General features: G+C 36.6%; 1 protein-coding gene across 8 annotated transcripts in view; it reads right to left on the bottom strand.

Moving 5' to 3' along the window:
* Positions 1 to 8,342: 8,342 nt before the first annotated feature.
* LOC121736343 overlaps positions 8,343 to 12,703 on the bottom strand; it is a 97,902-nt gene continuing 93,541 nt past the window's right edge. For 4 of the 8 annotated variants that reach the window (XM_042127467.1, XM_042127469.1, XM_042127468.1 and 1 more), the window contains one exon: positions 8,343 to 10,078. In XM_042127467.1, coding sequence (XP_041983401.1) covers positions 9,912 to 10,078 — 167 coding nt within the window. In that variant the 3' untranslated portion in view covers positions 8,343 to 9,911. The remainder of the gene's footprint in view (positions 10,079 to 12,703) is intronic. The other 4 variants (XM_042127474.1, XM_042127473.1, XM_042127470.1 and 1 more) reach the window with 1 other exon arrangement.

Here is a 12,703-nt window from a genome sequence, read left to right on the forward strand (position 1 = left end):
AGCGATTTTCAGGAGGATACACCAGGGACGAGAGAAATTGAAAATAGGTATTTGAAAATGTAATGCTGTCTCACCAATCTCAAGTCTTCCACCGCAGAGCGTGATAGAGACAACACGACAAAAGTTCCAATAAAAGAACAGAAAATCTTCGATTCGTTGTCCGCTGATTCCTTTTCCAAAACTTAACGCATTTAAGTACTTTTTTCATTAAGAATTAAAGAAAGGCTTGACCTGTGTTCCTATGTTTTTTTTTTTTATATATATTCTAGCCAGTTTTGTTTTCTGGGTGTTTGAAAACAGAGGAAAATCTGGCCATTTTTTTTGGGTTTTTGGACGTTCTTATCTTTTTTAATAATAAAATTATGAAAAAAAAGAAAACATAGGGACATGCTAATAGTGGCCATAGATATTCAGGAAAAAAATCATAACTCTACCGGTATTATCCAGGGAGGAAACAGGGGACAGCGTTTGTATAGAAAAACGGCGATGTGGACTCCTCTTAAGTACCATTTTAAAGAATTAGGAGTCACACTGCGAGGTTATTTTGGTTTCAAATGAAAGATATTTTATAGATATAAATATATTTCAATTGATAGATAATTCATAAACGTATTTATGTGAATGAATATATGCATCTCTACGTCTACACCATAAAGAATCTATTGTCGCAATTTTCACGAGTAAACACGTTTTAACCATCACAATAATCGCAAAAAATTAAAAAATGGGGTTTGATTAGGTACCAGTATAGCTAAATACACTGAACTAAGGAAAATAAAAATACAAAAAAAATGTTAAATATTTTATATAAAAATAAATAACGTTAATTCTGTTTATAAGAAAAATAAGAAACACTCTCCTTCATACATTTTCGCCCTATCAAGAACGCGGCGAGCGTTGTAACCGCCACTGTTCAAGGTGCGCTGATATTGAATGTTATTTTAATGTACTTAACGTCGATATTCGTACTGACCTGCTAATTTTTATAATATTTTTTGTGATAGCGCCCTTAATGTATTAAGGTAGACTTCAAAAATATAATTTAATATATTTTTTTAGTAGGTAAGATGAAGTCTGACAGCTGTAGAGAAAATAATTTAAAAGCCTACATTATCTTAACAATATTAAAAAGTTGTCTAGCTCTTAAAAGTATTGTTTGTAGAGCTGTATTTAATTTTAGGGATTTGCTTGCGAAATATTACAAGCGGAATCCCTCGGAATAATCCGTTGCTTGTGAAGATTTACGATAGTGTAATTAATTCAAAAGAAAATTTCTAAGACCTAAGTCGATCGTACTGGATAAACTTTAAGAAAACTTATTTTAATGCTTTTTTGGGGTAGATAGGTTTGTAGGTAGGTCCTAGGGGTATGAATAATTTCAGTGGCAAATTATTATGTTGTCATAATTATAAAAATGCTTGTTTACTAGGGCCACTAAATAAAAAAAAAGTTTCTTTTCAAGTTAGTAAGGCCAGTGTTCTGTGATCTTAGACACCTAAAATGTATTTATGACGCGGAAATCATAAATTTTTCCGCAACAAAAACTATCGTATGTCCTTTCCCGTCTCACGAAGTATCTACATACCAAATTTCATCTTAGTCGGTTCAGCCATTTAAGCGTGAAAAGGTAATAGAGAGGTTGACAATTTTGCATTTAAAATTAGTTAGAATACTTTGGGCTTGAAATATACAGTATCGATTTTATACCAAAAAAGTTTTTAAAATATTATCATTCCAATTCGTGGACAGGTATTGCAAATATTACGGATGGATGGATTTTAACGTGGGTGCAGACGATTAAATAGCGTAAAGTCTGAAAGGCTGGAAAGGATAAAAAGAGCTTTGTTGTTCATTGAAAATTGTTTAAAATGGAAATATTGCTGATGGACTTTATATTCTACACTCAATTTTTTGCATTTTTGGGCAACCTTTTTCATCTATTTAAAAATTCTTTCTATGAATGGATTCTAAGCCATTGAGAGTAAGCGTTTCAAGACTAAAACTCTAGGGTTTATTCGGCATGTGCGTTAATCTATTAGAAAATTAGATTAGCCTTAGATATGTACTTTAATTAATTATTTCACTCTTGAATTTCATAATTAGCGGCTTATTCCATAAAAGCAACTTTCCCATTAAGGCGACGCCTTGATAATTTGGCTGTAGCGATATCGATTTTTCTCAGCAATGACTAAAGCTAAGAAATTAAAGTTCAGTGTCAGTATTCATTATGACGTCTTTGTCTTTGAATTACGCATAGCATAACACGATTGGTCAACTTTTATAACACAGTATAATTATTCAAAAAGACCTCTGTAAAAAAATTAATCTAATTTTGCTAACAGAGGAGAGTGATTTAAGCTTCCAAAATTTGTACATAGATTGGTTCAATATGGCATACGCTTTAATTTGCCCATAACTTATATGAAAAATTATATTTATGGTTTTTAAATTACGTGACGAAAACAATTTTGTCGCTTACGCCCTTTCCATTTCTTGCTGTACCATTTCTTGTTTTCAGTAGAAAACAAGCAATCTAAATCGGTAGCAATACAACAATAATCAAAAATCAAAATAAATCGGTAGCAAATAAAACAAGCAATCCAACACGATCTTTTACTTTAACGCGGCGTCACCTTAAAAACGACTTTTTATACTACCCCAACGCATTTTAGCAAACAGCTCGTTTCGTAAAAATAGTCACTAAACGAACCATAAAACAAGATGAAGTAGTTTCAAAGACGCACATTCGCAAATTCACATTTCCCATTTCATAAAAGGCCCTTCAGATCTAGAATGAAATGTCTTGACCCGAATTTGATATATAAAGTCTATTATGTGACCATAGTGTCAGTAAAAGGGTCTACTAGAGATCTATTACGCCGCTCCAAGTGTGTTGATACAACGAGTAGGTTACTTGTAATAACGCTTACACGTTCCTCAAATTGAGATGTACTTAGTTCTTCATTATTTATAGAACAGCGCTTCTCAATATTTTGATGATGGAACCCTTTAGTGACATTTTTGACGGTTTCCCAAAAAATAATGTTTTGTTTTTGAATGAATTGTCTTCATACTGCGGGGCTAAAATGGTCACATTTAGCAATTCCTCTCAATCAATTCAGCAAATGAATTGTCAAAACTGTCAAACTGACAAATGTCAAATCAGTACAAAAATACAGAAATGAATTGAATCATATTATGATTCATACCATGATTCTTTAAAGCGACCATTTTAGCCCCGCTGGTGTCTGATGAGTTTCATTCCTAAAGCTAATTATATTATGTATCGCTAAAAGTTATGTATCTACAAGGCCTTTGCAGAGCCTTACGCGGGGCACACTTTGATAATGGCTGTTGTAGATTATTAGATTGTAAGCAGTGCTTTATTGAATATTAATTTCGCGTTAACGTAGATTAATATTTAATTTGATGATACACAAGTACTTCATTACTTAATCGTGCCTGGAACTTTTCCTAAGCGGGAAGTGGAGCACCATGGAGCTTTAGTGGGTAGATCCCATCCGGAGAGTCCCACATACCTCGGCCACTGTCCCCAATCCGCCCGGGATGCGGAAAGCATTGCAAAGAAAGCATTACTTCGGATTTCGTTACTTATCCACTGAACCACTAAAAAAATCACTGAGTTTTCTGAAACATATGGCGGATGATAAGTGTATAATACTTTAGGGTGTGCATGTTCCTTGTAGAGAGTTCACTGTGAAAGTAGCAGCGCTGAAAGATCAATTCTTTTTTTACCTTTGTTAGGGGAAACTCGTGACGCTCGGGCCCTTGCCCATTCAAAGCGAAAAAAAATCGTCTCTCAGCGCTGCTACTTTCACAGTGAATTCTCTAGAATAAACACGTACACACCCTTAAGTATAATCACTTATTTTTGTTACACCCTGTATATATTCACAGCTGAATATAGAGCCTCCTTCATCTATAAGTCAAATAGGAGACAAAACTTTCTTACTTCAAAAGGAGACAAGACTTTCTCACTTCATTGGCACAGTCCAGTGTTTTTCAGCTTTTTTATGACGCTATCCTCCTCACCACCTGCATTCTTTACTGTTTTAGGGTTCCGTAACCAAAGGGTAAAAACGGGACTCTATTAGGGGAGAGGGGGGCTAGTTCTAATAGATTTTAAATATTGTCATTTATCTTCTGAATTTGAAAACTTTATGTTTTTATTTTTATACCCAAGTAACGGAAATTTATATGACCTGCATACACTAAGTTAAAAACTCATCTAAATTACTTGGATTCGAAGGGAGACGCATCTTTTGAAAAAGTCAGCGGTTAAAACTTGCCCCGTTTCGGGGGCAAATATTAACAGTGATGGGGTAAGTATTAAAACTAGTAAACTTGTTAGAATTTCATTAAACCATGGATGTAAAAAACAAAACAATATTAAAATGGTAATTTATTTATTTTTTGACATACAAATGTTAAAGAACAATAAAAGTTTCAAATAACATAAATTTATTTTTCTGTTATCCACCCTGAGCTGTTTTCAGCCCCAATGGATTCTGGTAAACCGCTTGCAACAAAAAGGTAATTTAATCAGATCCTCGGAGATATAAACATCGGTGGTATGGTGTTGCCGATAGCGTTTACCGCTGCCGATGCCGACAGAGTGATCGACGTACCTCTTTCGGCAGATGTGGCAGCTCCAACTTGCTTAAGACCTTTTTGTACAACCTTCTAATACCGAATATTAAACCAAATATTAACATTTAACCTGTTAATACTTACCCCGTTCCTTTTGTTAAAACTAGCCCCCGAGGACCTTTTTGCATATAACAACTTATTAAAAAAAATTGTATGTATATTTAATAAAATAACACGGAACTGTAATAAACAACTATATAACTAGTCATTATATAAAAATCTGCACTCACAAAACCAAATAATTAAAGCATGAATCAAAAAATTCGAGACGTAAAAATGTCCGTTTACCTGTATTTTTGCACCGACATACGATAACTTCAAAACGCGTCGGCCGGCGGACCACTCACTTGTCGCAAATCGTTCGCTGACTAAAAACGAAATAAAATAAATATTCAAGGGGGGCTCCCATACAACAAACGTCATATTTTAGGCCTTTTTTGCTCTATATCAATAATGGAAATAGGTAGGCACTTGAATTTTTCACAAAGTCCTTTATTATATGTGTACTTTCATATTTAATTATAATATTAAAATAAAATAATAACTTAAGGAGGGCTCCCATAAAAAAACAATGTTTGGCTTATTTTTGCTCTATCACGGTACGGAACCCTTAGCGTGAGTCCGACTCGCACTTGGCCGATTTTCTTAATTCTCCTACCTAATATTATAATATTTTTTATATAAAATTTTTAGTATAAAAAAAATATTTTTATAATTTTTTTTATACTAAAATAGTTCTCTCAACCTCTGGCGATCACAGGTTGAAAAACACAGGCCCGCATAGTCAATTAACTAGTATATAGGGCTTAGACGTAATTTGCCCCTAACAGTGACTTGGATTGACAGGGGCTAATAGGTTTGGTAATTGAGGCACCGAGTGCCCCCGAGAGCCCCCGAGAGCCCCCAAGGGCCCCGAGGCCCCACGCCACTTGTGGCCTGTCTCATGTTCACAGGTGCTTAACCTTTGGTGTTTGATTAGATTTTTCAGATTTCTGTTAGGTGTGCTCTATTATATCTTTTCGATGAAGTCTTTTTGATTAGGTTTGTTAAATTTTGGGCACCTAGAAAATTTAAGGAATCGCAATGCACCGCATAGTACACGATATGTGGCGCGTACGGCGCGGACGAATGTGCGAGGTTTCACAATATCATTAATTCATACAACGAATTCTAATATGCGGCGCGTACGACGCGTGCTGATAAATGTGCGATCACATTTAAGAATTATATTATGTCTGGGACACAAAATGCTCATTGTACATGCCAAATTTCATCTGAATCGCCTTATGAATAAAGTGAGACTCTGCGGGGCTAAAATGGACGCTTTGGAGAATCACACTAAGAATCATAATATGATTCATTTTTTTTAAATCACAAAATGCAAGTCTGCTTGCAATTCATGTCCACAACGCGACAAGTCTTTAAATGAACGTGTAGAAAAAAGGAACTAACGCTGCTATCATACAAAAACGTCATTTTTGACAGTTCTCCTTTACGAGCAGCGCCACCGCCCACGTTCTTATATTTTAACACTATAGTAATTCGTACTAATTTGACATTTGTCACTTTGACAGTTTTGACAATTCATTTGCTGAATTGATTGAGAGGAATTGCTAAATGTGACCATTTTAGCCCCGCTGGTCACTCTTTATAAAGACATGAAAAGTGTATAATATTTATAGAAATCTCGCCCAGGGCGCTAGTAGTACTGAAACCAGCCCTGGTGAAACATGAATTTCAACCAAGGAGTTAGGTACGGTACAGACTACAGTAGGTACATTCAAATATATTCTTAGGGTGGATTGCACCAACTTACTTTAACTATAACTGTAACTTTAACTACAATGCAAAATGTCAAATCTTTGGTTAAAGTCAATAATGGACGCGATATTTAACGATAACCTTGAGCTCGACAAGGCTTTAAATGAGCGTGGCGAAAAAAAGAACTAACACTGTCATCATATAAAAACACCATTTTTGACAGTTCTCCAGTCTCCTTTACCAACAGCACCCCCGCCCACATTCATTTAAAGCCTTGTCAGACCAGCCGTCATCTGTCAAATTCTGTGGTCAAAGTTAAGGTTAAAGTTAAAGTTAGACCATAACACTATAAGTTATAACCACGCCTCTGTTGCAACCCACCCTAAGAGTTATTCATATCAATTGTTCCCTGTCAGTCGCATAAAACCTAATAAGGTCAACAAATCTACGGATATGACGCCAATGTACGAAAATAGATTAATAATTACTGATTGATATTATTGTAACAGATATCTGTGACGTCGGCAGCTATGTACACAGACCACAGGAATGTTTAGTAATTGGTCTTTTCAAACTAATAATGCCATAGTTTAACTAGATTCAATAAATTGTTTAGTACACTTAATCGAAGATTAATAATATAGGATGTAGGACGCCTCTTCTCATTAGCACATTCATATTATAATGTAGAAAGATTTGATACTTAAGTTTTCACCATACCATAACTCAGGATAAAACTCAACGTAATATGTGTATTAATTACCTTAGTAACACAACGTAAAGTGTAAAAAATACAATTAACCCCCGCGTTCCATTTAGCGTTAAAAACGATCAGAAATGGGAGGAATTTTGAGCGTTTTGATCGTTTTTAACGCTAAATGAAACGCAGGGAACGTGATGGTCATTTTCAAATGCCAAAATGGCCCTAAACTGTGCCCTCAGCTGGCCTCGGTACGAAACTTCTATTTACTATCCTTAAAATTATTCGACTGAGGCCCGATTCGACCAAACTTGAAGTTACATGAGTATAACTATCATGAGAATAATTTTACTCCTTTAATTTACTCTAGGGTATTATCGTTTGCATTTTACCAAGTTACTCAAAGAGTATGAAATAAAATGTCAATTATATTTCACAATGACACCGACCGTGACAGTTGAACCCTGTTGTGCAACTATTCTCAGTTTAATATTTACTCCACCAAAATAGCCCGTGTAAATATTTACTCCCGTGTAATTACCTCATTCTTGGATTAGAAGTTGGAAAAACGCAAAACCAGCTTACTCTTAGATTAGGAGACACTTATACTCGAGTAAAATTTTACTCCAGTTTGGTCGAATCCGCCCTTAGTCTGTCGTAGCCTCGTAGCCAAGCTTAGATAAAAAACAAAAGAGAAGGAGTTTTCCTGATAATTGCATTTTTATTTTTCCAACACATATCAATCAAAGACTTTCATCATTTAAGTAGAATTAGAAATAAAAGAGAAAAGTTCGTATATATTGTCATTTAATTCCTAGAACTCATGAGGTAAACAACACTAAACTAGTTCTCGTGCCAATTCACAAGTTATATTAGACAATTTAGACAAAACACTCCACATACCGAATGTCCAACTGGGATTTACAAATTAAAACTAAATACAACTAGATTACATAAATAATTGAAACTGTGAAAGAGAAATAAAAACGGTACGTAAAATTAAATAACATAACAATAACAACCAATAATATCAACTGAATCTCAAAGACTGCACGACCAGTACGAAATTGCTAATAAAATCTCAAAAGTACACGGAGCTATGGAAATGAAATTTAAAGAAAATCTCTCAATAAGTAATGAACCTTAGATAATATGATAATATCTTCATAATTTATTACAAAATCTTTAGTTACCAAAGTGTAAAACAATTTTAAATTTAGAATGTAAATAAAAATTAACAAACTATTAAAAAACAGGTGTAAAAGTACGAGTTGTGTGCCGAAAATTCAATTTTTATAGCCTAAAAATTTAATTTTCATAGCCCAATGTATCCGTTAAATATTTAAATTAAAATTTTCCGACACTTCAATTAATGCTTTCAGTTTCACAGTTAATTGCTATCGTGTCGTGTGATTGATTTACTTTTATATTCGTCCATTTTATAAAATAAACAATCAATAAACATTGTAATGAATTATAACACGAATCAAGGTAATAATGTTGTCATTTTTTGTTTCTAAAATGAAAGACTTTCATTATAAAGTGCGGTCTTACATAGCTTTAATCTTTATATTATAAAAATGATTATGATGTAGAATGTAAAATTTTGAAACAAACCAAAAGAAAAAAAAGAAAAATTGCAAAATGAATGTTGACTAAATATGTATGGCACGGCCTTCATCTAAGAATAAAAAATTATAAATTAAAATTACAGTAAAGTTTGGTTCAAAGAATAAAAGATAGAATAGGAACAAGAGTAGGACTTAAACTACTAGAATACTGATAAAAGCTAGGACCTGGATATTGAAACTAAATCTATACGGGAATGGACACGGGAATATTACAGGAATGCTAAGGTCGATGATGTCACTAATACTGATTCAGAAAATCATGTTACAACTAAATCGTTTTATGGCATAAAATGGCTACCTCACGGTACAAATGTACAATGTCCAATCGAGATTTTTTATACAGTTTAACAATATTTTTAACATATTTGTTTATATATCTTATCTTATTTACAATTTATAAAATTGACACAAATCTCTCATTAAATACGCTTTTGATTCATATAATTTTTTAATCTATTTTATTGGAAATGATTCCGATGAAAGACTTTCAATTTTTTACGATTAGTTTTATTTCTAAAGTTACTTTCATAGTGATATATTTTTTTCTTTTATAATTTCTTCACATCGGAACCATTTGCAAAGTATAGTTTAATATTGTCATAATTTTACCTCCGAGGCACAAAATGGTGTTCAGAACCCAGTTTTGCCTTTATAAATTTACGAATCCTTAATTAGTAATACTATTCGTAAAAATGTCTTTTAAGGGAAATTAATAAATATAAATACTTTTATATAAACTATCACCTAAATTGGTCAGGATTAGGATACACTCTTTAACATGCACTTACATAAAACACATTTCTAACTTTAAACTTTCATGTTTATTATAAAATGCATTATGAAAGTTACATTAATTTATATACACTTTCATCGTGTCTATACGTATTCTTTCATTATCAACAATTTACAAAGTCATCTTTATGAATTTTGGCACAAATGTTGCCTTTAGATAAAATATATTCTGAAACTATTTTGCATCTAAGGCACGATTTTTGAGGGACTACACATTGATTGAATTCTTAATTCTTATTCACATCTGTCGTATACAATATGTCTCTGAACACATTTCAGTTGTCGTGATATACAATTGTAGACTTTATCACATATGTAGTAAGCTTCAGTTTGCTATGCTACGGTTATGTATAGGGTCAGTTGGTTGAGCTGGTGGATGGTCCGAGGTTCGCTTCCTGGTGCTCCTGGTGTTTGTACTTGTGTGACGTCATCTGAGACAGGCCCAGCACTGCGAAGCCACACATGAGGCAGTGGTAGTGGGTTTGTTTCTTGCTGTGGATGCACTGAGGCTCGTAGCCGCATTCTGTAAAGAGAAAATATGATTGAAATCAGAAAAAAAAAACTCTTAGACACAATAGGATACTTCTACAGATGTTATTATAAAAAAAAACCTTTGGGTTGCTCGAATGCGAATCTTGAGTACATAAAACTTAAAATAGATGAGGAAATGTTTCATGTTTTTTTTTTTATTAATATTCATCCGGGCATATTCATTAACGGTGTCAGGGCTTGTTGTTAACAATTAAGTTTTTGCAACATAACAATCAATTTACATTAAAAATTAAGTACATTACATTCAAATATTAAATTCTTATAAAATTATTCCAATTAAACTAACTAACGATTAATAATTAACAATTCAAATAAATAACATTCCGATTAAAAAATATCAATGTCAAAATTAAAAACAATAAAAATATAGCACAACATTTAACTACCCTAATATCACAGCTTAAGAATCACAATAACATACTCGAATTTCTCTTATTAGTAGCACACACTATTCTCTTACAAAAAGAGAGAAACAAATCCCTCTTTTTCCCCGCAGGATGGCAGGCAGATTCTCACCCGTCACCGATATGCCCAATCTTTGCTCAATATCATATCTATTGCTAGCAAAAATTGGACACTCGAGTAACAGGTGAGGAACCGTCTCCTCAACTCCTGGCTGCCACAGGCACGACGGATCCTCCTTCAACTTGAATCTGTACAAGTAGAAGGCGAATCCGCCGTGTCCAGTCAGAATCTGTGTGGTGTCATGTGTGATGTCTATCTTTTTGATTATCTTGTATGCAGCAGCAGCGCTTGGGAAAAAGAGCTTCGTGATTCCGGCCGTCCCTCCTACTTCATATCTTCTGTCCCATTCCTCAATCGTATCCTCTCTCAAGATACGCTTGACGAATGAAACAGGAAACAGATCGTAGTCAGGTTTCCTTCTCAATCCCAGCGCGGCCTCCTTGGCTAGTTCGTCAACCCTCTCATTCCCCCTTAACCCTGCGTGCGCCTTAATCCAAAACAGGGATACCTCCCGCTTCCGCTTTTCGGAGGGCCGCCCTTGTTTGCACTGCCAGAGGATGAGAGGAACTAAGGGTGACAGCCTGGAGAGCCGATCTGGAATCGCTAAGGATACCGACCTTCGTCATTCCACTCTTACAGGCTATACTTACTGCTCTTTGGAGCGCTAGAAGTTCGGCCTGGTAGACGGTGCAATACGGCGACAAAGCAAGCTTGACGGCCTTAGTCTCGGCTTCACCCTTCCATACGGAGAGTGCCGCTCCGACTCGACCCTCAATCTTGCTGCCATCCGTATAGATCCTATGGATGTGGCTGCTAACCACATCAGCATACGAGTCCTCATCTACCATCCTGAACCTCAGCTCTACCTGCTCTGCCGGATGTGGGTCCTCAATCGCAGAAGCCATTCGTTCCACCTCCCTGTCCCTCACTGCCGGGTATGACACTCCCTTCTTGATCTCATAAAGTCTCGATGCTTCGAGTATTCTGAGATCAAGAGGGAGTATCCCAGCCAATAGCAGCGCAGAGTTCAGGGAGACGGTCCGATATGCTTTGCAAATCTTCCCCCCCCCCGTTGAACCCCGTTGAACGGAGTTGAGCCTTTTTTGGACCCCCATCTTTTCCACGCTGGGTGCCCACGCTGCCGATGCATACAAAATAGTTGGTTCTATGACCGCCGTATAAATAATCTTAACTACTTGGGGATCCCTGCACGCACCCCTTGTCGGTCCCCCTGTTCACTTCTACTCCGGCATACCTAACATTCACACACCTTCCACTCAGGTAGCTGCTGAAAACCCGCCTCAGGTTCCCCGGACACCCAACTTCAGCCAACCGAACCTTAATGGCCGGCCACCAAGCACTGTCAAAGGCTCCCTCTATGTCCAGTGATACCACAACAGAAATTTTCTTCTCCTCCTTCAGTTTTCTGATGTGGTTCACCAACCTATAGAGGGCGTCTTTGTTGCTCCTTTGGGGCATGAAGCCATACTGGTTGGGGCTTATTTTGGGCAACAGGTAGTACCTAAGTCGGGCGACCAGCATCTTCTCGAAGATTTTGCCGAGAACAGGAAGGAGGCCGATCGGTCGATAGGCTTTTGGTACCCGGTATGATTCCTTGCCCGGCTTCCTTAGCACCACCACTGTCGCCCGCTTCCACTTTTCGGGAAAGTAGCCGACAGTGAGGCACTTATTCAGCAGGGCAAGGAACCATTTCGGGTTACAATCTACAGCGTGCTGGTAGATGTCGGACGTGAGACCGTCCGCCCCGGGGGCCTTTTTGGGTTGAAGGACCCTACGGCTCTCTTCGACTCCTCCATGATGAAAGGAGGGTCGTCCGGGCTCGTCGGCGGTTCATAGTCCAAGGACTCCGCACGCCGGCGCGTCCGTCGATGTTCCTCGCTTTCATCACTTTCCAGGTCCGCGGGGTAGAAGGTCTCCGCTAACAATTCTGCGGAGCTTCGGGCGTCGAGGGTCTCACTGCCCCTTGTTAGGGGCAGATCTTCCTCCCTCCCTCCAATTCTGTTCAGCACTCTGTAGATGCCCTCCCAGACCCCCTCCCTATCCTGTTTCCGGCAAAACTCCTTCCAACTCTCCACTTGAGCATCTTTCACTGCCTTTTCATACTTCTCTT

This window comes from Aricia agestis, chromosome 19 (assembly GCF_905147365.1).
Source record: "Aricia agestis chromosome 19, ilAriAges1.1, whole genome shotgun sequence".
NCBI lineage: Eukaryota > Metazoa > Arthropoda > Insecta > Lepidoptera > Lycaenidae > Aricia > Aricia agestis.